A 27,370-nucleotide genomic window follows, 5' to 3' on the forward strand; every position below is an offset into this window, starting at 1 on the left:
AACTTTTAGTGCAACCTGCCATCCATTACCAATATGCAGTATATCTTCAAATGCCTCTAGACTAGCATCATTTGTCTCCACCAGTGACTGCTATTGTTTGGCTGTAATTCCTGATTCTTCCTCCTGTAGTAAGTCTGCCATATCACAGATGACACATAAACCTGACACCCCATGGACTGGGTTAACTAAATGAATCCTGTTTGTCTGAGTTGAAGTCATAGCTCCATACCCCTATGGCATGGACAGAGTTCACTTTCTATCCAATCTGGATCATTCATACACATGTCCAACCCTTCTTCACCCATGATTAATGGAAGTAACATGCTTTTCATACACAAACTATCCCTGCTCCCAAAGTTATCATCCTTTAACTAGGTACAAATAAATTGCTTGACTTTAATCTGTTCAGTTTGTTACACAAACACATGCAAGCACACATATGTGCACTTTCATGTGTAAAAACATGCAGCTGCTCTTCAACTGAAGTTCTGCCAGAAATAATTTGTTCATCATACTTCATACAAAAGCATGTACATGCACATACGTACACACACACACACACACACACACACACACACACACACACACACACAAATATATAGACTGCATTATTATTATGACCATACATAATACACACATGCATTCTTCATGCTCCCAAGTCAGAAAAGATCAGCTCAGAAAACAATATTGTCCGGTTGAGCTACATCTCTTGCCCCAGTCCTTGGTTTGGCCTAACATCATGATAATTAGTAGCAGTATTGCAGTAGCATGTAACGTACTTAATGCATTGCACAAGTTACAGCAAATCTGTTCAAAAATCATGGCTGTGATACTGACTGCTTGTGTTATCTTGCTGAAGGAGTGTGGTATGTTTTCAGGCATTTTTCTTAAATATTTGGATAAACATTTAGTTAATTGTACTAATTAGTTTGCATTGTAATTAAAATAGGGCATTAAGAAATCAATTTATTTATTTTGAAATCTGTACTGATAAAGGACCAGGTATAAACTGAACTATCTTAGCACCTGGCATTGTCTTACTGCTATCTGGTACTTAAATAACTGGAGCCATTATCATAAGGCTTAAGATTACCACATTTTATACATAAATAATCAGTTACTTTCCTGCCGAGTCTTTCCAATTGTAAATGTTATTTGCTTGATACACAGTTATTACAATGTGCAGTGTTTTTTCTAGTTCAGTCTTTGAATGAAATTTGAAAAACATAAAACACTAAAATGTTGTAAAAGAAAAGCACTGTGAAATTAACAAGCAAATGTTTTCACAAGGCTTTTTAAATAGGATTTTATCATGTTTGCATTATTTATCCTAGAATATAGTAATTAAAAATGAAATAAGTGTATACTTATGTTAAGTGTTACAACTAATAAATCTTTGTAATGCAGGTATTGGCATTGTACTGTCTGATTAATGACACTGACCCACTTGCAGCTGAAGGACACACAGCTGTTGCGATAATTCTATACATAATGTATCATTATCCTAACAACAAGAAATCTGCCTTTTTCTGCTTATATTCATTATGATGGCTCTATATTTGCACAAGAAAGCCAACAATATTAAATTGCTATAATTGTTTTATATTTTTGTTTTGTTTCAGATTGCCAGACCATTAAGCCAACTCAAGGTTAGTGTGTAGTTCTCAGTTTTTATGAAAAAGATAGTAAACTGATACATCTCCTGCATGATGGTAACGATTTGCATTGCTCTCCTTTATCAAGAATTACTATTGCCATAATGCCAGATTGTTTGATTAAATAGTGAAACAGACTTTTTATTTGTTAGCCACTTAATTTCAACAAAATTGTCCTGAAGGTTGAAGATCAACAGCAAGTTTATTTTGTTTATTTATGGTACAGCGGTAGCGTTGTTGCCTCACAGCAAGAGGTTCTCCTGTTCAATTCATGGCTGGAGTGCCTTCTGTGTGGAGCCTGCATGTCCTCCCCACGGTCGAGTGGCCTCCGAAAGACATGCATGAATGGGCGTGCCTTCGCTGAAGGTTGGGTGTCGGGCTGGCAACTCGGCACCATAAAAAATCTACTACCAATCATTAGCGGACCGGAGTTCCACTGTGACGACCCCTAACCGGGAAAAGCTGAAAAGACAAACAACAACATTTAAACTTCTTAAAACTCTCTTGAAGGTAATATATAAACAAGAAGTTTGTTTTATCATGTATTTCCTTATTTATGTTTGTTTCTTTATATCTTAGATGACCAACCTAGTAAATTGATAGAAGTGTTCTATTTTTAGCTACAACACAAGCTATATGACAAAAGACAAAAGTGTTAAATAGTAAAATACTGTCTTAAAGCAAAAATATAGTAGAATAAAATATTTTCTACATCTGTACATGCTAATATCATAGACTTAAACTGTATCCCTAAATTGCTGTTTAAAAGGCTCTTACTGAAATGTCAAAACTCATTATGTTGTGTCCTGTAATGCCGTAAAAAATGAAAGCACAGAAAAATAAATGCTGAACATCAATTTTTATCCTTTAAACTTTTTTTTGCAGAGGGCAAGTCCACCCGCAACCCCTGAATAGTTCACTGTTCTAGACCCCTCTAAATTTATAAATACCAATTCCAAGAAAGGCTTGGTCCCACACCTCTTGAACTTATATATGCTAGATATGAGGTAGCCATGGCTTGAAGAAAAGAGAACATTCAGAGAAATGTTAATCTCAGACTTAATATATGTAATCACTCCTTTTCATTCCTTTGGTTTACACATTCCGCAGCTGAGCAATGTGAGTCTTTGCTTTTAAAATTATTACTAATTTACGATATATGTTAGCAAATGCAGGTGAATTATAATTAAGTAATTAAGTAATGCCAAAGTGAGACAGGTCTAGAAAAATCAAGAATGTGTTAAAATAAGAAACTGGTGGCAAGAGTAGAGGAAGATAGTAGAAGTCCAAGAATTTCATATGTATTGTAGATTTTGTTATGCAATATTAGTCAAAACTGAGATGTCTGTATGGCCTATTTTTATGAGATATAGATTGTCTATGTTTATGAGGTATAGAAGTTCTGAGTAGATGGTATATGAAAAATTAAGTGAAGAGTGTGCTTGGAAATAACTATTGCCTCAGTAGGATATAAAGGCAATGGACAGTATACAACATAAAGCTCCCTATGGTGGGAATTCAAGAAGGAGAATTTTGCAAAGAGCAATAGATATAGAACACACACGCATATATATATATATATATATATATATATAAATATATATATATATATATATATATATATATATATATATATATATATATATATATATATATATATATATATATATATATAAAACAGAGAGAAAAGTTATTTATGGACAACATGAAATTTTACAGAATTTTTCAGGATTAACGTAATCTCAGGTAGAATGAGCGAGGCATGAGAAGATATGTTTATATTTCACCATGTTATACCTAGGGCACTATAGGCTCACTGCTTCATGGGTACTAGATCTTAGATCATTCTATATTTGTCTGGATATCAGACACATGGCAAAAAGGGGAAATAAGTTTGAAGCAAGAGCAAGAGAAGGAAGAGTGTAGCTTCCAGTTTTGCTCTTTCTTCAACAGGAAGTCAACTACTCCTGCTCTGAGTATAACAGTGATTCACAAGATGAAGTTACAGAATAAAATGACATATTTTATTAATGATTGTCTGAAGTTAACTTCGGTTATTTATCAATAAGTAGAATATTTGGAGGTAGACCATAATAAATTAGTTTGCTGTCCATTACTAGCAATCTTTCTCTTTAAACATAGTTTGGCATTTAATGACTTATTTAAAAAGGTAATATGGACATTAAGCATGAGATGAGTATTGAGCTAAATACTTAGGTAATGGTATTGATCAATGTTTTTGGATAGGGAATAATCAGAATTGGCAGTACACCAAGTTTTACATATTCTGTTTAATGTATATCTTTTCCAAAATGACAGATTTACTTTCAAACAATGTTCATACATACCACTGAAAAAGTAGCTCATTTTAATAAAATAATAAAATCTGTTAAGCACTTTTGCCCTTCTAAATGAACATGACTTCATCAGAACAAATAAACCATAGTACTCACAAACATTTAAATACAAATAAAACCACGTGATCAAAATTATAAGACAAATTACGTTTACATCCATTTAATATGTATTGTCCCATCAAGTCATCTCTCATTTTTAAATATATGTGCAATATAGCTAAAGTATCAGATTTTAATTTTACAAAACAACTAATGCTAAAGTTTTTGTTCATTCCTGGGGGACTGGTTGCATCTGTTTTTAATTGCCACACTGCTTCCATATGCTCAAGTTTATTTTTCTAATCCCCTTCCCTAGTGTCTTGGTCTCTGGTAAAATATTAGTGTTTCTAAAGAAGACTATATACACTCTTGCATTGTGTTTTAAAAATACTGCCTTTCTCTGTTTTTGTCAAATAAAGGAAAATGCAACCTTTTTTTTCTTTTTTTAAGCAAGTATTTGCCTTATATCTTAATTTGTGACACCACAGAGATAATTATATTAATTTGGATTCTGTATAGGCTTGTGGTCCTTCATATGAAATGCTATTTCACAGAAATGATAATTTGATATTTGTGTAGTCTTGATGGAAAGATCAGTACCTTTAGGAGATTATCTCAAGCATCCTTTTTTATTTTAAAAATAAATGAAAACTGAGATTATTTTACTAGATATTTATTATTTTACAGGACAAAAAATGTGAGCAATATTTTTCTGATTTAACATTTGTAAATATTTAACACAGATTCTCTGTTGCATTCTTTGATATAAGATTATTGAGATTTCAGGATAAAGAATGAATGAACATTACTTGTAATATGTTTAAGATGTAATTATTTGGATTTGTACAGTGCTGATTTGGGCCTTACTCTCTTTCTCCTTTGCTTTTATCTGCTAGTTATGGCCATGCCAATTGAAGTAATAGAGCCTAACTTGAAACTGATACATTTTGTGGAGCATAATAATGCTACAAGGTAAAGTCTGTGGAGTATAGACACAGATTACCAGAAAGAAGCAAAGAGGCTGGAAGTGAATAAATAGAAAGCAAATGTAATAATTAATTCATAGATCCACTTATTTTTGCATTAGGTAAATATAATAAATGCATTTATAAACGAAAATTACTTTAATCTCATTACTTAAATTATTTTTTATAGTTCATTATATAATGAAACAATCCATATATAAGTAACTTCTTAAATGACAAGATTATTTAGCAAATGCTTTTATACCTTTTTTTGTGTATATTATTAAGCTGTGACAAAGTTATTCGGCCAACCCCTTCCTCATAAACATATAAATTGTCAAGGAGAAATGCATGTCATATATATATATATATATATATATATATATATATATATATATATTTTTTTTTTTTTTTTGCCATGTCTTACCACTGATTTTTTACATTTTTTTTTATTTTTTAATTCATTTATTTTTCCATTGTGCAGTCTTTACATATACATATATTGATCTATGGATTTTTATGCTTTTCTGTCCATATAACTGTTAGAATACTTCCTGAACTTTTGAACATTACATCAGCTCTAGAAAAGAAATATTGAGAAGAAGGAATACTTGTATAATCAAAAAATATAAATTTATATATGATATAACTGAGTATTTAAATGAATGATTATTACGTATGAAATTAACTTAGATATCAGAAAAGACCAACCCCAGGATTCAATAAAATCTATGTAAGATCCATGAACAGCCTATACAGAATGTACCCATGTACATGGCCATGGTTCCTCCTTGGCAGTGCACCATACATATTAATTATGGTGGGCTGCCGAGGAAGATCACAGTAACATGGATATTGATTCCATGTAAGCAACACTGTACATTCTGTCCTGTACTTGTGGACTGTCCAGAAAAATTCTGGACAGTTAGTAAGCACAGCACAATATGTTTTGGCCCACCTGGACCGAAAGTTGTATAACAGATTTTATTTCAGTAAATTGCAATTTTATTATTATTATTATTATTATTATTATTATTATTATTATTATTATTATTAATATTACTATTTTTACATGTATGTACTTGTTTGCATGGTGTGGTGTGAAGCTTAGCTTTGTGTACATATACAGTAGACATCTGCTGACATCTAAAAATAGAAACCTGATGTATTGGATGTTAATTATTGTTTTCCATGTGCTTGTTTGCACGGTGGAGTGCGTTGCTTAGCTATGCTTAGCTTTGCTTACATATACAGTAGGCATCTGCTAGACATGTACAATTATTAACCGGGTGTAACCATTTGTTGACTTTCTGCCTTGCTTAGCAACAAGCAAACCCACTCAGAAAAGCTGCACCACAGTTACAAGCACTTTGCAGTATATCTGAAGATAGACAAGTACCTTTCACTATCTCAGTGGCTAGAAAGGTTGAATCATGACCTACAGTGTAGTAGGTCCTAGGTTAAAGTCCTGTGCAGTCATACTTTTTACATATATTGCTGTGAAAATCTGTTAGGTGACTGAAACATCAGTTTAGTATAAATTAAAAAATTGTTACATTTAAAAAAGCTGCATGATGCTAAGCAATGCTTAAACATGATCAGTGGTCCTTTCTAGTTTGTGCATTGCTAAGCTCCACTTAAACATGGTTAATGCGAGTTTACCCAATGCTAAGCTGCATGGCACTTTTTTGAAAGTTACAGCATGACGTGCAAGGGTGGAAATGCAGCCTGTTTAAAGGCCGGAAAGTCGAATTTCACATCATTCTTCGGAGTCTTAACTTGGCTGTGGATATGCCTGGTGCTGTAGGTGAAGGGGTACAGTTTTGTGCACATGTGGGGAGTTCAGGAGTCCAGAGTTTTTGTTGGACTCCTGGTACAGCAATATGCATCCTGGCTGCTGCAGGGTGACTACCAGGGCTCAGAGTGTAAGTCTGAGGCCTGGGATCATTTGGGCAGGGACCTAACCAGTACTACTGGCATCCCCTGTACTGGTGAGCAGTGTCATCACCACTACGACAACCTGAGGCATAAGAAGAGGGGAACCTTAGACACCTGGGTCCAAGAGGCTAGGGATGGACACACCCCACAGATATGTAAGTATGTTTTTCAGTAATTTAGAAATATACAAGCTGAATCTGTGCAAAACTCATATGCATAATGGTTTGCTTATCTTTCCACAGCTGCAGAGGAGAGGGCTCACAATGTCCACTCCCATGCAGGGCACTTGGTCAGGATGAATCAGTTGTGTGGTAAGTAAGACATTCATCAAAGTAATAATGTTTTACATTACTTAATAATACAATAAAGTAAATACAGAGTTTGCTGTCTTAACAGTCAGGTATGACATACCTGGGACATCTTACGTCTTTATTAATGTGTCATTGTCTACCTGAAATAGTAAAGCAAGTTAACACAAGTAAGCATCCAGTACTGTGTAGCATAGCTTCCAAACATCAGTTAATGTTGTGGTTACCCTGACTGTTCTGGCCTGCTTGTTGCCTGAAATATGCTGTAGGGTGCACTCAATAAGTCTTACACAGCTGCCCATGGTCTACATTCCAGAGTTGAAGCAACATTAACCAATAACATTTAAAAGGTGATGGTGCTTTGATAACTAATGTTTTCAAATAAAGTGCTCACTATTCCTGTATTCAGTGCATGTCTGTTCCAATCTGACAACAGTCAACTGTTGCATGTGTGTGAAACAAATATTATGCACCAGCAAATATCAGAAATAAAGTAGTGCAAAGCCCAGATTAAGGGTCATGCCTGTGTTTTGATCATCTTGTTTGAAATAAGCTGTAGATTGCACTCAGTAAATGAATAGGGTATATGGGTAATTTAACAGAAGTCCTGGACAGCTATCCATGTGTCCAAACAACAGATTTGAAGCAACATTATCAACAAAGTTTTAAAGGAAATGGTGCTTTGAGAAGTAATGTTTTCAAAAAATTGTTCCTTATTCCTGCATGTGTGTTCTAATCCAACACCAGTCAATTACATGTGAATGAATAAATAATGCACCAAGAAATGTCAGACATAAATGTAGTGCAATACCTAGATTAAGGGTCAAGCTTGAGGTTGGATAATTTTTTTCTGCAATATGCTGCAGATAGCACTCACTAAATGAACAGGTTAAAAGACGTCCTAAACAGCCATACATGTGTGTAAATTCCAGATATGAAGTGACATTAAGCAATAAAGTGTAAAAGTGCCAGATATGAAGTGACATTAAGCAATAAAGTGTAAAAGGAGATGTTGCTTTGATAAGTAATGTTTTCAAATAAAGTGCTCATTATTCTTATGGTCACTACTTGTGGGTTCCAGTCTGATAGCAGCCACAGCTACATATGTGTGCAAATGTACGATATCACACAAAATGTTGCAATAAAAGTCTTAAAGGAGACGGTGTGTTGAGAATTCATTACATTCAAATAAAGTGCACATTATTCCTGTAGTCACTGCTTATGGGTTCTAATCCCATAGCAGTCAACTGAGAAATGACCAGCTGTCTAGTGTAATTACTGTACATGAACATACCTCTCAACTGTCACAATTTTTGCAGAATTTGATGATGACTACCCCATATGTCTGGTCCTTGATTTGCAGATATATGACATTACTTGAAATGGAAAGTAATGGCAAATCTGTTATCGGAACACCTTGCTACTTATGTATGAGCACACTTTGTAAAAACATTATCTGTAGTTGTGCCTTTGTACCACCATTTCTTGGATTTGGCCCATAATGTCCAATCCTAAAAGGTTGATAGCTATGTACATGTAACATTATCTATGCAATATTAGCAGTCAAACCTAATCTATGCAATAGTGTACTGGAATACAACAACGAACCACAGTAGAACACTATCTAAATCCTGAAGGAAGATGCACACTCCACGAAGCTATAATACATCCTGATTTAATGAAAAAATACTCAGCAAACGGACAGATAAAAAAGTCAACAGATACAAAACGGATCAAGCGCTTTCATCCACCCATGTGGACTTCATCAGAATCAATAAAACAATTAGCAAGGCTGATTTATACATTTTTTGGCGCCAACACAGTAAATCTTTTTTAAAAAGATATTTCCCTTATAGTACCAATATGTAGCATAGGACATTTATGTACCAGTGGCAAAAAGCAAGATTAAAAAGAGATTATTATTATTATTATCAATATTATTCTCATTATTTTTAGTGTTTGGAAAAGGAGAATGTGCTATGCTCATACCTCTCAACTGTACAGATTTTCACAGAATATCCAGATTTTTGCCTCATATTTTTGGTATGTTCCTCCTAAAATCTGTACCTTTCTGGCAAATAGCTGAGGATTGAAGTTATTAAATAATGACAAACATTTGAGTTTAAGACTCCTCATCCTTCAGAAAATTCATGCTATTTTAAAACCTATTATTCTGTCAACTTTCTAAGTTTGTAAGAGCAATATTTAAAATCGGTCCCTATTTGTCCCCACATCATTTTAGGCTTTGTCCAGATTTTTTGCTCTAAGAGGTTGAGAGGTATGACTATGCTACATATTGGTACTATAAGGGAAATATCTTTTTAAAAAGGATTTACTGTGTTGGCGCCAAAAAATGTATAAATCAGCCTTGCTAATTGTTTTATTGAGTCTGATGAAGTCCACATGTTGGGTGGATGAAAGCGCTTGATCCGTTTTGTATCTGTTGACTTTTTTATCTGTCTGTTTGCTGAGTATTTTTTCATTAAATCAGGACGTATTATAGCGTTGTGGAGTGTGCATCTTCCTTCAGGATTTAGATAGTGTTCGACTGTAATATTAGCAGTCACTGTTCTCACAACTGAAATCTTACATATGTAGAAGTATGTAGTAGTAGTAGTAGTAGTAGTAGTAGTAGTAGTAGTAGTCTATGTAGAATAATATTATCTGCAAAGTTACTAATGTTCATTTTTCTATCTCACCCCACCCTTCTCTTCTTTAATGTATTAATTATATGTATTACTATGATTTTATATTAATATATTATCTGTAATTACCTCTTATGTTGGCCTTATATATAATTTTATATTGCTCTGCTGTTAAAATACTTTCATTTACGTTATTTATTGTTGTGTTCCTCATTATATTCCTTTCTATTTCTTTCAGTTACTCATTATTATCTTCTATTATGTTAATACTAACATTTGTTTGGTTATGTTAATTTTTACCTTATGTTTACATTTTTGTCACAGATGTAGATGTACTTCAAGGTATTAGCTAAAATGTCATCACAGGCCTGCTAGTGGACTGATGTACTACCTGCATGACTGACAAATGTACAGATACGTTCTGACTGTACATACTTTAGCATCATACCTATGCCTTGTAGGTGTGTAGATGTTAGCAGAATGATTGATTTCACAGTATTTACAGCACTTTTCAGATGGCCATACCTGTAAACTGTGCAGAGTACTGCAGAATATCAACAGTGTACATAATTTATATCTTGCTCATGAGTCTAGTTTAAAGATCTGTTATTTTTAAATACTTACAAATTTGGGTTAGAAATTAATATACCCATATCCTATTATATCAGATTGTGATTTGTACAAGTCTGTAATAGTGACAGCAGTGCATACAGCTTAGCATATATTGAAACATTGTACTGCAGAGCACAGTTGTGCAGGTATTAATGTAATGCTTTTCTCTTTATATCACAGGTGACCTAGGAGCTTGTTTTTTGTCCCCTTCACAACCTGACGTGTCTCTTTAGACTCTGATAATTATGGTGGCCAAAGTGAGGGACAGCTGGGGGGTTGCAGGAACTGAATCCATCACAGAGGTTTACATCCCCCATCTGCCCTAATTATCACCATACACATCAGTATGCCTATGCACACCCAGTCCCCTGAGGCCACATATATTGGAGTCAGAAAGTGAGGACATTGAACAGGGAAGAGTGGCTACTTTGGCTACAGTGACTACCGACACTGGCCATAACCAAACAGTTGGCGAGGTTTCACACAGGTGGATTGATAGGGGTGCTTGTAGGAGGCCTGCTATCCCTGCACCACCTGTTGTAGGTGTCTCATCACGTGTCACTCAGTGCATGTTTAGGGCCATCATGAAGGCACAGGCACAATGCTCAGGGTTATGGATGCAGCACAATCTGACATTTGTGACTGCCTCCACCGCATTGCTGATAGCCTGGATCGGTTGACTGAAGCAGTGGAAAGATGGTGTGAGACAGATCACACACTATCTGCCTTGGAACACACATTGTCTATGATGGAATGTCTGGTTGGAGTTGAGCATCAGACTCATGGACATAGGTCAGCAACTTCATCTGCTAAGAGTCCACATGGCCATGCACAATCACGGCCCTGTAGTGCTAGGACATCCAGCCCTCCAGAGGGGAGTGTGCTGTCCACACCAAGACATGGCAGGCCATGGACTCATGATTCTAGGCATTCCTGTGGAGGACATGATCCCAGCAGACAGCAGTCACCCTCAGATAGTAGCCCAGCATCTGACCTTGGGCAATGAGGTGCCAGTGCAACTTCTGGCAGAGCCAGTTCTCATGCTCGGGGGTGGAGATGATGAATGTTAACTCTACCATGCATGGCTCAAAGCTGTCCAACATACATTCACGTAGTGCTAGCACTGAGCTTGATTGTGTTCATGCACTCACACACCACTGTCACATTCAAGTCACCTACAGACACACATGCCACATTTACATAGTCCGTCTTGCCTGTTCCCCTTTCTGACACACACACATGCTTGCCAACCTATTGGGTCAGCCTACGCCTCTTGCACCCCCATACAACACCCTGTGCAAGTGATGATACCTGTGCCGCATCCCTGTCATCCTTATCATCAATGCAGGGAAATGAAGCTATGTGTCTGATGCACAGGGTGACTATCTAAATTAATATGTAGCTGTTTCATCCATTGTTGCCTTTGATATGATACTTGTACTGGTCAGTTACAGATATTGTACACTGACATTTGTAATGGGTAAACCACATTATTTTGTATACATTAAGTTGGATGCTGTTGTAATGGCTGTGTATTTACATAATGAAATGTGTCACATGGAACTGTTTATGTTTTACTTTCAGGAATGTGTAGGACACATCTCTGGGTTCAAAGCTACAATAAACCCATCAACGGCAGAGCACAGGATGGAATAACAGCACAGAAGAAAAATGACATCAGAATGGTAAAACAGTAGAGTTGCATGGCTCCATAGGCTCACATGTGTATAATAGGCTAACAAAAACAAGGGCTTCTTTCAGCCTAGCCATGCATTCCTAAACTACCTCTTTTTAATTGCAACTTGAATAACTGGATGGGAGACAGAAAATACATCCCTGTGATTCCACCCATGTCTCTGCTGGACAGGGGCATCGGGTGCTGATTTGTCTAAACATGGGCTAGACTCTTGGCTAAGCTTATAAGGGCTTCAGGGCCAATAGCCTAGTAACTTCCTATGAGCCTATGATACCCTTGGTAAGTGTAAGCAGGGTTTTGGGAGCTGAGACATGCACAAGTAGGGCATGGGAGATGAACCATCTTACGGTTTCCCTGTGGTCATTAGAGGCATTTGTTCTAAAGTAGTTATCATTGTCATGTTCCCATCCATTTGTGTAACTTGCACATGATTTGTGTTAGTGCAGAACTCTGCTTCACATGGATGGAGAGCGAGACTATTACATACTGGGTGTAGTCTCTGGGCTACATACCTGTCTCTCCAGCATGTCCTGTTTATACCACAGTCAAGGTGCAGGTGTGTAGGACAGGTAATTCTCATGCTAGTCCTTTCTTTGATATGCAGGAGGTACACAGTAAGTCTGCCACCTCCCTGCATGGCAGGCATACACCTCTCCTCCAAAGCATGTAGGAGACAAAATACACAAATAGTTTGCATAGGACATGTTATGTACACTGTATATTGGTTTAGTGTGGAAGCTCTGTGGATGTTACAGTTGTTGGTTATGCCCATTTAGTAACATACTAAAGGTGGCATTGCACTCAATCATATGTGTGATGAATGCTGAATACAGTGGAACAATGACTTTCTTAGATTTGCATGCCTTACCTTTGTTTACAGGTTGCGCAACATGCAATGGATGCCCAAATATTACCAACCCGTGACAGTCAGTGGCAGAATCACTAGCTATATGTCCATAAGTCCCTGACTACTGGGTCAACTGTTGGATATGTGTGGTCAATACGATAGTTACGAGGGGTGGATGACTTCTCAAGGGATAACACTGAGCATTCCTTCTGTCAACCACTGAATGTCAGTGTCAGCCCATCCTGGATAACTGTTGAGTCAGTGTAGGATTCAATGACAGCTCCTAATTTGCAAGCATCTGCAAATTTAGTCAGTCACACGCCAATGACAGTGGCCATGACTGCAGAGAAATAAATGCATAGAAGTAGCAGTCGCAGGACCGATTTCTGAGAGAGTCCACCGGTGACTGGCCTCATTGTGGAGGTGGACTCCCCAATGATATTGTCCTGGATAATGTCTGTCAGCCACTTGACTATCCACCAGCTATCATACTAGTTTGTAACTAACCTATGCAGTTTGCCAACAATGCCTGATGGCCGAATAGTGACAAATGCCTTGACAGGCCATGGTAGGTGAATTGAATCATCCCCCCCCCCCATCAATTGCTTTGATTACCACTCATGAGGTCCATCAGGTAGGGTAGGCATGATCTGCCCTTGACTAAACTAAACTGGGTTTGGTCCAGTGTCTGTAGGTATACTAAATCTTTAATGATCATTTCCATGATAATTATTTTCATGGCTTTAAATATCAGACTATTGAGACTTCTGGGGACACTGTTTGTCACTGCCTGCTGGTTGTCCTGTGTGCATCACAGTATTGCAGTTAATTCCATCATGGTTTCCCTGTAAATTGTCACCTAAGGTGTCTGACTCTGCACAGAGCACAGGCAAACACTTGAGGGGAAACTAAGATGTACCCCCTGTAAAGGTAAGAGTAGAATATTTGCACAGTTAATTTGCAATTAGACACTAACAAAGCAGTGCATACTGAAAACAATTACCTTGTGAAGAATGCTGAAAAGAGGGGTTTGCCCTGAATTGCTGGTGCCTGGCTACTACTACTGCTGGTCTCACCAAAGCCACACTCTGCTGGGATACAAATCTCCTATTCTTTTACTCTCACCAAAAGCAAAACTTTAGTATAAAGCTCAATATGGGAAGCAGGCCACAGCCTGTTTGTTGATCCACACAGTAGTCCCACATATGCAAGGCTCTGTAGGTTTTATATACCCTTTTCCAGGTATATGTCCTGATTAACAACCACAGTAAACATTTGACTTTTGCACGGACTATGCCTAGTGTTTCTAGCCTTGTAGGATTTGACTAGGGTAATGATCTCATGGTGATTAGAAGCACAACTGCTTCATCACAATACAGTGTTCAATGACAGGTGATATTGATGTCCAAGGTTGCTCTAGCAGACTCCACAGTGGCAGTAATCCATGTTAGTTTACAGCTTCACAGCAATTCATGCATCATGCCCTTCAACAGTGTAATAATAGTGGACATCTGCGTGACATGGATGTGAGGCCTGCTGTAGAGGAGAGGCCACATTTGACCAGTGTGTATCTCGCTCCTACATGTCCTATGTCATACTGCACATTTATGTTGCTGGAACACAAGCATGTGTTTCCACATCATTTCACACAACATCCATTTGCTGTCTGGTTGCTTGACTGCCACTGTAGACTTGTAAGGCTAAAGTAATGACTGCAAAGTTGAACAAGTTTTCTTTGCATGCATGGACATCCACATTTTCACTGCAAAGAGTGCCTACAGACAATGTGTTTGAGACTGTCAACCACAAGCATATATCAGCATGACCCTAACTTTGCTGGAGTTGTACAGTGTCACATTTATTGGTATGCTATTACAACCCTGTCTAATAACAGGATTATGGTTAACGCAAGTTCCATATGCCTGGCAAAGCATTATACTCAATCTTCCATGTTATGCCATACTGTCAGGTACTGTTTTACCTTAGGATGACCTTAGAATGACAACATAAGGTGATAACATGTTAAATTTAAGCATATGTCAGGCTGCTGCCTAACCATGGCCTGTTGTGAAGTATACAAAAGCAAGAATCTAATGCTAATGGCATTATCACTGACTGCTGATGAGATGTGGAAAGCATCCCCAACCCTCTACTCCTGCTCCGTACAAAAAATGTGTGACAGATGTGACTATATTAAAAACCTTGAATCCATGCTGCCTCACAAACCAGTCAGTACATATGACAATGAGCAGGTTGTCAACATGCACATTTCGCCTCCTACTCCACTCAAACCCACATCAAACATACCTACATGTGTGGAGGTCCTTACCAGACACATAAGTAAACACCAAACACCTCAGAAACCCAAATGCAAGTTCACTACACGTAATCATACCTCGATAACACAGTACACATAATAGCTTATGCACCACTGTCTCACCAGTCAAACACCTAAGGCAAAACACAAAGCCAAACATATTACTCATAGGTAATTACATCATGAGACACATTGATATGCCTCTTACCAGGCTACATAAGGGAAAGAGCACTGTCAGCTTTGTGTGAGGTGCCAGGATACACCATATCACATGTGCACTCGTCTATCAACATCAGGTACTGTTATGACAAGTCAGAGTTCCTGTTGGTGTGTACAACTTGAAATATAACTCTCTGGACCGTATGCAGACACATGACTGAGCTTACAGACTATGTGTCTCACGCAGGTATGCCCTTAGCCTTGAGCTGCATTTTACCATCACCTGTGATGATGGCTCAATATAATAAAGGAAAATGAGTGACTTCAATAATTGCCTTAGTGTGTGGTGTCATTGCAATGGGATCCACTATCTGTCACCCCAGGAGGACTTGCTCAATAGACCTCACTGCTTTGCCAGAGATGGTCTTCATCTGTAATCTGTTGGATTTTGGCTACTGGCCAAGGCTGTTGCCACCCCCATAGTGTGACGTTTAATGCGGTGTCTCAAGGGAAAATTTTCCAATGAGAAAACGCCATCTACAAACAACATCTCAGTTATATCCTAAGGCCATTAGCCTAGTAAATCCCAAAGATCCTATGATCCGATAGGCTGATGTAAAGTACTCTAACATCCACACACAACAACTTGACTAGAGTGAGAGACTACCACTTAATTTTTACAGAACTTTGCCAGCACACACACATCCTAAGTCAGCTGCAATGAGAGTAGAATCCCTACCAATATAGTCTTACACACTACAAAGCATAGTACTTAACAGACACTTCATGGCGCAAGTCTGACATTAACACGTAGGTACTCTTATGCTAGATGACAGTAGCAGGCCTTGTGGAGGACAGGAATTTGGGGCCCTGCGTCACCTGCTGCACCCAAAATAGTGAAAAACCCTGCCTCTTTCTAAGTCAGTGTGGTAATCATATTTGTTTTAAAGGAAGATGCACATACACACAGACACACCAAGTGGGCTGGAGTGAGAATAGAACCCCTACCTATCTAGTCTTAGACCCTACAGATCACAGTACTTAATGCAAATACCATGGCTTAAATTTGATATTAAGATGGCTGTTGGTAGTGTTATGGTCGATGACATCAGCAGGCCTTGTGGAAAACAAATGTTTGGAGGCCTGCATCAACTGCAAGGACTAAAAAGTGCAGAACCCTTGCACTTTGGAAGTCAATGGGGGAGTCACACTTGTTTTGTAGGGAGATGCACATAAACACACAAACATACCAAGTGGACTGGAGTGAGATTAGAGCCCCTACCTATCTAGTCTTATACACTGTGGATCACAGTACTTAATGCATGCACCACAGCTCAAGTCTGCTTTGTAAAAAAACTGCTGGCAAGCTACTTGTAGAGGACATAAATAAGGTCTGTGTTGAACAGTGTATGTGGCCTACAAAGTGACATTGCTTTTTACTGTCATCTGCAGCTAGTAGCCTAGCAGTCAGATAACTGTTTTTTTATCCTAGCTGTATGGCAATAGTAGCCATTTGGCCATATGTGTCTGTATGCATTTTGGATGGGCAAGCCTGCAGCCAAAAACAGTTCTCTCTGTCAGTGCACACAGGAGGCTGTAAGTAAGTGCATTATCTACTGTTGAGCCCTTACTTTTGATTACTTGACCAACATTATATATGTGTCATAGTGCAGCTGTACTCACCATAATCTGGTTATGTCAGGCAGTACAGACATATATAGATTCACATCTTAATTTCGAAATACCAAAATCCCAAGGTTCAGAATATCGAATTCAGAACCGCAAGATCTTGGAATCTCGAAATTAAGAAACCCCCCAAAAAAGCAGTCAACACATCACAAAACATGGTTTTGAAGGGTGGCAACCTCCCCTGCACCCTCCACACCCCCGCTACTTAAATATGCCAACTCCGAGATCACACTACAATGAGGAAAAAGGAAATCTCCCGTTCTGTGCTGTATACTGATCTCCGTTCAGGATTTCGAAGTTTTAAAACTTCGAACATATGATCTTCGATATATATATATATATATATATATATATATATATATATATATATATATATATTTGTGTGTGTGCATGATATATATATATATATATATATATATATATATATATATATATGTTATCTAGACATGAGGGAGACACAGAGATGCATGTGTGTGTGTGTGTGTGTGTGTGTGTGTGTGTGTGCGTATATATATATATATATATATATATAGAGAGAGAGAGAGAGAGAGACATATATATATTTGTATATAACCATGTATGTATAGACATATATATATTTTAAAAGGCATTGTGCGAGGAGCAATGGATTTGCACTCTGCTTACCTGTGTGTATGAGCATGCCCAGTGGGAGTTCTGGCTAGTTATAAACTGACTTCAGCTCACACCTAGCTGTACTCCAGTCTGGGATTTTGTGTGTTACACAATATGATATCTGTCCCTGTTTCTCCACTGCTGCACTTCATTCATATCGGCTAAGATTTTCTAAAGTTGTCTTATGTAATTAATATGTGAAAGAGGTTAATAATAGTACAGCACACACAGAATAACAGTCTGTAAAACACAACTTATTAATACCTCACATCCAAAATAAGTGGGTACTTTTAGATGAGAACCACAAACACTATCACAAAAGGTAATTGCCTTAGTCCCTTGAGCTGTAAAAGCTGCTTGACAGACAAGGGGTCATTCATCACTCAATCACTTGCATAAATGTATACATTGCTATTCCTCAATTACCTAATACATGCAATGTAAGATCAATTTTTATATTACTGTCCTGAGACTGAGTGAAATGCTCATATACCATTGATGAGTTACAGATACAAGGAAACACTGCTGTGTTGAGGGGTAGAAGAACAGCATGACATATTCTGCTGGGATGCGCAAAAGTCTATCATTTAACCTCACTATCTAACATCTCCCTTCAGTGATGTACCAGTAATCTGTTGCAGTAGGACCGCATGAATATTCTATTCATGAGGCCTACTCAATAGGAATGGAAACATGTTAGTGGAATGGGTATCTGTAGTCCCATGCGGATATCATTTCTGTCCAACTAGCCCACTATAGTTACTTGCATAATTTATCAGGTCTATACATACAATGACATATCATAATAATCCTTTTGAGTACTGTGTAGGTTATGGACTTACCTTGCAAATGCAGCAGGTGACACAACTGTAGTTCAGGGCTGACTCTGGCTGATGCACGCAGTACACAGCCAATACATGGATAAGTACAGGATGTGTGAGTTGCCTGGCATCAATTTTAATGTGTGTATGTGAGTAGGAGTAAGGTGTCAGCATCTAGGTCCCTAGGTTGTCAGTGAATGTGGTATGCGTTGTCTCGTAGCCAAAGCCAGGGCATACTGAGCATGCATTCATTTGCCTACAGGTACATCAACAGGGGGCACCTCCTCTGAGTCCTCCTGTGACTGTGGCTGCATACTGAGCACACATAAATTTGCCTACAGGTATATCAACAGGGGTCTCCTCCTCTGAGTCCTGTAACTGTGACTGTAGTGACCTAGGCACTGGTGGGGGCTGTGTATCCCTTCCCTTTGCTGATCCTGCTGCAGCTGTTTCCACAGGATTGAATTATGTAGCATAGGACATACTGTGAATATCTGTGCACATATGGCTGGAGTATACAGTAGGGCTCCACCAGATATATCAAGGCACTGGAACTGTGACTTCAGACTCCCAAATGCATTCTTTATGATGTTCCTAATTTGTGCATGTGCTTCATCATGGTGTTCTTCTGTGGGTGTGTGTGCATTTCTGCTGGGTGTCATGATCCACAGTTCCAGGACACAGCTAGCATCCCCCAGTAAGTGGCTGCGTGGGATGTCCCCCCTAGCAAACATCCGGTATAGCTGTGATGCGTGCCAGATATGAGAGTCATTATAACTGCCAGGGTTGCCAGCACACACATTCAGGATAAACCCCTGGGCATTGAACATGACCTGGCAGTTGATGGAGTGGTACCCCTTGCAGTTAATATAGACTGTACTCTGCTCACCAGGTGGTGCCATGATGTGTACATGTGTGCAATCTATGGCCCCAATACTTCAGAAAGTATGCTACATGGTAGAAGTATTGCATATCGCTAGCCCTCACCTCAGTGGAAAGGGAAAAAAATATGTGCTCACTGGCATGTGGAAGCATAGCATCCAAGAACTGGTGGAGTATCCTGGATGCAGATGCCTGTGACACCCCATCATGTCTAAGCTGGTGTTTGAAAACTACCTGTAGCTAGTATCCTAAGGACTACCCATACCTTTGTTTCCACTGGGATGGGTTCCCCTCTGTTAGCTCTAGCTCTGAGTTGAAGGTGGCAGAGTTCAGTGAACTCTTGTAATATGTCTCTATCCACTCTGTAGTGCTTTACAGTCTCCAGCTCATGTAGCTCCTGGAAGGTTACCCTGGGCCGGAACACTCTTCTCCTTCTCAGCCTAGGCCTATTGTCAGCAGCAACAGCAGTATTGACTTTAGCATCTAGCAGATACAGATTTTGCATAGCTGCAGCAGCTGCTAGCATTATCCCAGTTAAAATTCCCAAGTCTCTACTCCAATGGTCCAGAGTACTGAGAAATAAACAGAATGTAGGGTGTATGTATACTTTGTACAGTTCTGCTGTAGGCCCACCATGTGGAATTGGCTAATTATGATGTAGTTTACCTGCCTAGAATATAATTGACATAATTTAAAGGCCCTGCTTTAGTGTGCAACGCAGCGCTATGCACCGTGGCACACAGCATAGCTTATGCAAAAGTCAAAAATAATAATTTAGTATATCCAGTTTTAATTGATTGCTGCCTACATAAACACTGTGACCTGGGTGGTCTGTCCATGTGAACATGCGAAACTATGAAGTATGCAGCGCAAACAGGTGTACTGGGTACAAAAAAAAAAATTCCTAAAAATAATAGGACACACCCCCTGATGTCATCCACATCCAGTAGGAATATCGCCATTGTGTAGGAGGCTACACAAAGTGGATATGAGGACACGGTTGCTCCTTTCAACAATTTAAGAAAACAACTTCATTTGCATACATATCCATGCTGACAGCCTAGAAGCTACACTGTTCATGGCTGTGTGAGCTAGGTAACAGCATGCATGCACAGTTGCATGGGCACAGTACAAGGTACTACAGTACATTTGTGAAAACCATATTAGAAATGTTATTTATATATATATATATATATATATATATATATATATATATATATATATATATATATATATATATATATTTTTTTTTTATTTCTGTTAAGCATGTTTGCACACTACTGCACAAAGTGCAAACATGCCAAAATTAATATTCCTTCCCTTTTCAGACATCCACAATGTACGTTTTGCACATATATGTATGTGATCTAACATTTGCAGCAGAGTTAATGTCCATATTTGTAGACTTTTACACCCCCTTCTCTCTGTGTAGACTCCTGTATATGGAAAAATTCTGTTGAAACTATGGGCAATGACATACACTCTGCATGGATGCCTTTTTGCTTGTTGGATCGCTCCACCTGACTCATTTGCATAAGATTCACCTGCTAATGAGGAAACTTGCATTCCATGGAAGTTTCCCTGTTTGTGTATTCTTGCATGCCCCTAAGTGATGCTTACATAATCCAAAATTGTTCACGCTCATGTATGCATCGCAGTGCGAAGTATACACCAAGAAAAAAATCTGGCAGGTTTTATTGAATTCCCACTGAAAAACTACTATATAAGCTTTTCTTGCATGCAAGATTTCTCCACCTTAATGAAGGTCATAATATTCTAATAAAATAAGAATTAAGTGGAGGTATTTGTATGGAATATTTGAGTAAATGACCATAGAATAGCTCCTGCCTCCTATTTTTAATCTGTAGAGATTAGATACATATGGATGAGGCTTTACTATAATTGAAGATATTCTGATGCTTCTTTATGTAGATACTTGAGGTTTACTTGCGGTATATGGAAGACGAGAAACAATCACTGCACTATTATCTAATACTGTCAGAAGTGTAATTTTAAAGTTATATTGATACTTCTAGAAACTGCTAACTGTTATCAGATGCCTGCATGGCATGGGTCCTTGTAACATATGAATTTTTCTGTGTGTATACTTGCAAATCATATGGGGCTCAATGATCTTCTTTACTAGACATTTCTGTACAGTGGCATATTTACTTTATGGTTAAACTTAAAAATCACTGCTAGAATCAGTACTTTTAGATTATGTCATCAAATAAGAAATGGGTTGGACCCATCAATGCAAATTGATAATTAAATACTGTAAGAAACTCTACAACAGTCAAAATGCATAGAAAAAATTGCAAGTTTTGGTGAAAAGCAAAATGTCTAACATAATAACATTTCTGATTGGTTTGATAGATTATTTTATAGAAAATCTGTCTATGACAAATCATTGTTCTACAGTTTTTTGTTAATTTTCAATATTAATTACTTTTTTATTAATTACTAGCAGGTCTGAATTCCACAGATTCAGAGAAACCCAAAGTAGGTCAGTATACAATATTGGTTTTCTGCTCCTTTATACCTTTAGTAATACTTGTAGTAGAAAAATTAAAACTTGTGAACTAAAACTTGGGAAAATGTCTTAAAACTTAGCAGTTGTGCCTTGAATTGTAATTTTTTTAATTTGTTCAATGTCATATTTAATATACAATATTTGAATAACTTGAATTCTTAATTTTTGCACAGAAATATATGACTTGTTATAGGTTATAACAACACTGTAGATTTGCATTTAAAATACTTTCATATGAAATAATGAAAAAAAAAACACATTGATTCAGGTTTAGGTCAAAATAGCCTTTAGAAATAGACAGACTGCAAAGGTTCCAAACTTTCAGTTTAAAACAGAAATATACCCATCTATAAATGGCCATTTGTTGGTAATATGTTCAAGATTGCTCAGCTGGATACTCGTTCAGTCATATATTACACATAACAAAAAGTAATATGTAAAAAGCCAACATGGTGAAAATAAATAAACTAAACATTGCACATCTTCTTTTGGCTGTGACTACAGTGGTGTAATGTTCCTCACATACACCTTAGGAAACATAATAAAAATGATGTCATCATTAAGGGTTTTTCAAATGGTAAGTATGGTGTGCTAAACAGTCACCTTGCCTCACACAGCTGAGACTGAAGATGAAGCCTCTCTTTTACAACCTAATGCTGAAGCATTTACGGCCTTCTACAACATCTGAAATAGATGCATTGATAATTTTCTCCCTGTGAGGCTTAAATAAAGAAGAAAGTTTTGCAATAAAGCTAAATAATGGAGCTACAAAATATATGAAATCCAAAGAAAGGAGAAGGCAACATTTTCAAACATTGCTCTAGCCAGTTCAACAAGAGTAATGTAATACCTTCCAGAATAAACTCATTAAGGCAATCAAACAAATCAAAGCTTCATTTTCTGCACAACTTGCCACCAAGACACATGAAAGTAAAAAGGCATTTTACATCCATATCTGAAAAACTAACAAGGAACAAGAATGCCACATACTGCAGCAAAACAGTCTTACCAAAACGCCAATAGAAATAGCTAACATGCTAGCATACAGATACACATCAAATTAAGGAAAGCCTCATCCAATCTTCCAGCATGAGTCCACCCCCAAAATTTCATCCAAAATTGTCTCATCTTCAATAAATAAGGTCAGAAAAAAAAAACAGTTTCATAGAACCAAGTGAGAAACCAGGAATTCATGCATATCAGTGCACAAGGCCTGAATAATAAATTCAATATGTTTAAAGCATGGGTTTTCAACATAAGCTAGATATTATTGGGATTTCAGAACATGCCGTAAATAAAACTTATGATTATCACAGTGCCTTCATTCCTATTACTATTTGTTTTGGGATCAATGGACCAGATAATAGATCAGAAGAAGGCACAATGTTACTAATAAGGAAAAAAATAAACTGAAGTCTGTCCCTGCAAGAACAAGGCATACACACTGCCAAAAACTCGCATAACTGGTTTCAAACCTGTGACAAATCAGTAGCACAAAAGACTTCTGCATGCCATGGAATATGTAGCATCTATCTTCTGCATCAAACCTAGTAAAACATATATTACTAAACAAGATCCCCATGGTAACATAGTTGTAATGAGGAACTTCAACAGAGACATGCTAGATCCTAAAAATATATAAATTCTTTACTACTTTTCTCAGAATGGTCTGTCACAGATAATAGCCATCCCACTAAAACTAACCCAAACACAAATAAACAATCCCTGCTACACCTTCTAATAACTAATACTGCACCTTCTAATAACCTAACAGACTAAACCATTTGCAGAAAAAAAAAATAACCAGTCACTCGAAGAACATGTACAACTGCCACTCCTTTAGAAACAATAGTTAACCAAATTTTGTAGCTGCAATTAAGCTTAATTTACAAACCATAAAAAATGCATGTAAATATTTTACTAAGTGGTAAACTGCAGGTTTCCCTGTTCCCCAAGACTGTGAGACTTTGAAGCCTGGATGCTTAAGTAGGTGTGTGGGTGTTACACCCCCCCCCCCCCCAAACCCACACAAATCTGAAAAAGTATGATGCCGTGTTAGGAATTAATCAGTAAAATATTGATTTTAGAACATAATTTGATTTCCTATGATTAGTTTTACTGTATTTTAGCATATGGACATGACCATCACTTAGCAGTGCTTTAGTCCTTGACACATCATCTCAAAGACTGAAGGTGTTTTCACAAACTTTCATGATTATATATTGCCTAAAAAAGCAAGAAAGCATAAACTGCTATCTGCATGAATAAAATCATGTGCATTAAAAACTGAGCCCTATCAAGGAACTCTTGGGTGTGAGTTTTAAAATCTAAAATGCATTTCTCAGTAACCTGGGTTGAATAGCCCCCCAGGTCCACAAAGTAGGAAACCTCATCATGAGAAGTGTCTGCTTCGTCTGGTGATTACATATGAGAACACTTTCCTCTCTGTTTTATGAAAGTTGCACATGGTAGTATTAGAAAATCTTAAAAGACAAGGCCTAATTAAATATGATCAACTCCATGACGAGTCTGATTCAGTCTCTTACCCAAAATCATTGTCTCTCCTGCTCGGCTTACTCATGGACTTCTTCAGGATGGAGAGTATGTTGCTACTTCATGCCATTATCTGGACTGTATAATGATATGTCTGTGGCTCAACCTGCAATAACTAGCCAGAAATTAGACCTGCTAGATGTTGTGAGTTAGATGTTTGAGATATCTGAGACAGCCAAGAGTGGATCCATGAAAAATTACTGTTCTAAGAAACAGGAAAGTTTTCTTATGATTGACTTCTAATAGGCTAATAGCCAAGAGTGGATCCATGAAAAATTACTGTTCTAAGAAACAAGAAAGTTTTCTTATGATTGACTTCTAATAGGCTACACAATTGGCACATTTGACTCAGATGCTATCATAAATATACAATGCAGAACATTAAAATATGTCTTCTGCTTGTTTTGTTTCTCAATCATTTGCTTTTTTTCCATTTCTACAAACTGAGCAAAGAAATGTGTAACACTTCACTTTTTAACAGTCATTTTTATGTCTCCTGAAGCATTTCATATTTTTTTGTTGATGCTTAAGGCCAGACTTCTGAACACTACAGGTCTTTGTACCTTGTAAATATTATAATACATAATAGACTAATATTAATATATAATACAATTAATATATAGCAGAGCAGAATATAAATAGACTAATGTACATTCTTATTGTGATCCTCCTGGAATAGAATTACATTGATCAGAAATGCCCATGCATATGCAGGAAGATCACAGTGATGGAAAAAAATAGCTACGTGAGTTATTTATAACAATATGCTCTAGAGTCAGACTGTTGAAACGGGTGCTTTTTTGTATTTTATCCTCAGACTTTGCACATGTATTTAAATTGTGTATATAGGATGACATAACGGTTACTGTACAATTTAGCAGTTTTATGGAGTAAGTTTTGTTTTTTTTTTTTTTTTTTTTTTTTTTTTTTTTTTTTTGTAATCCTTACTTTAGCTATTATAGTTGCCCTAAGTGGTGGTGCTGTGGTAGCGGTGTCGCCTCACAGTAAGACGTTGTCCTGTTCGATTCTCAACTAGAGCGTCTTCTGTGTGGAGACATGCATGAATGGGCATACCTTCGTTGAAGGTTGTGCGTCAGGGCTGGCAACTCGGCACGTAAAAATCTACTGCCAATCATTAGCGGACTGGAATTCCGCTGTGGCGACCCCTAACCGGGAAAAGCCAAAAGATACAACAACAAATTTAGCAGTTATAGTTGTTCAATGGAAAGATCTGGGGATGGGTTGGAACCTTTATCATCAAATGTCATGAACAAACGGTGGATCAAGCAGAATGGCTACTATAGTGCTGTGATCTATTGGTGATATTCCTAACATTAAAATCTGCTATAAATAATCATCCCAGGAAGAACCATTGTAATGTTAAACATCTCACATAACTATAATGTTCTTGTCCAGTGTCCACAGAATTTAAGATATGTAATAATTTCAAAATGTTTTGCAATTTATCTGCACACTATACTTTTAGCCAGCTATTACTGAAATTTCCCTCTGTTAGTGCTGTGCTTTCTGAAACATAGTATGCAAATTTTAATGTATTTAATTATTTGTTTATTTATTTGTTTATTTTTATTAGGACAGACAGTGAATAAAGTACTAATTACTGCAGTAGTACTGATATCTGTAGTCACAATTGCAGGACCTGTCATTTATCTGAAAATCAGGTAAGATTTTCTATATTTTGTCTGCTAAATAAAAGACAGTTAACTACAAATAAATAAAATGAACGTGATTTGCTTTTCCATTCTTTGCAGACATGTTGTTGTACTCTATTTGTTTGTGGTTTAGTGTTTTATTTTACCAGCATTTTTAATTTGCTAGCACTTGGTTTTATTCCTGTTATTTGGATATATTCTGCCTCTGTAAGATACCTGGTTATCATCTGTCATCTAAGAGTGCAAATGTATTAACAATCTTCATTTAATGCAGTGGATAAGCAAAGAAAAAAAATGTTATTTCTAAATGTTGACTTTTGTTTTTGCTGATTTTCTGCAAAAATGTTTAACTGTATGTAATATATATGGAATTAAAAAGGAAAAATGTGAAGCAGTAGGAATGGAAACTGCTGTGCTCCAATAGTGTTGTCATATGGCCTGTGTTTATGTATTTTGATCAGGGCTGAGGGACTGAAGTCATCAAATGTAAATAAAGTGTGTAAAACATGAAGTTTGCCAATTAAAATGGTATGTGCCCACATGCAGTAATAGGTTCATAAGTATGTACTAGGTTAATGACCGCAGGGGCCCTTTTAAGCCTGGCCATGCATCCCAAATCTCTGATAAGTTCTGGTACCCTTGATAAGTGTACGCAGGTGCTTGGTAAATTAAACACTTACAGGCAGAGGCCTGGGAGATGAAACATTTACAGGCTGCCTATATTCATTAGAGACATAGGTGTCAAACCAGGGATGAATTTTCTGTTCTCCATCTAATTGTACAAGTTACACCTGAATTGTGTTAGGGAGGAACTCTGCCTCACATGGATGGGGAGCCTGTTGCAGAGAATGGTAGTATCTGTGATACATACCTGCCTCTCCAGCAGATCCTATTTATATCAAAGACAAGGTTTAGGTCTTTAAAATGGGTAATTCTGGTGTTATTTGTTTTGCAGATTTGCAGGAGCTCCATCAGCATATGTTTGACAATGCTTTGCATGCCAGGCATAGATCTTCCCTCAGCAGCCTGTAGGAGATAGACTATAGGG

At 37.3% G+C, this 27,370-nt stretch overlaps 1 protein-coding gene across 3 annotated transcripts in view; it reads left to right on the forward strand.

Annotated features, from left to right (window-relative positions):
- LOC122809200 overlaps nucleotides 1-27,370 on the forward strand; it is a 377,799-nt gene that overhangs the window by 336,901 nt on the left and 13,528 nt on the right. For 2 of the 3 annotated variants that reach the window (XM_044080508.1, XM_044080509.1), the window contains 3 exons: nucleotides 1,623-1,649; nucleotides 22,031-22,069; nucleotides 26,244-26,331. In XM_044080508.1, coding sequence (XP_043936443.1) covers nucleotides 1,623-1,649; nucleotides 22,031-22,069; nucleotides 26,244-26,331 — 154 coding nt within the window. The remainder of the gene's footprint in view (nucleotides 1-1,622; nucleotides 1,650-22,030; nucleotides 22,070-26,243; nucleotides 26,332-27,370) is intronic. The other variant, XM_044080510.1, reaches the window with a different exon arrangement.

This window comes from Protopterus annectens, chromosome 8.part0 (assembly GCF_019279795.1).
Source record: "Protopterus annectens isolate FY-2018-M chromosome 8.part0, PAN1.0, whole genome shotgun sequence".
NCBI classification, from domain to species: Eukaryota; Metazoa; Chordata; order Ceratodontiformes; family Protopteridae; genus Protopterus; species Protopterus annectens.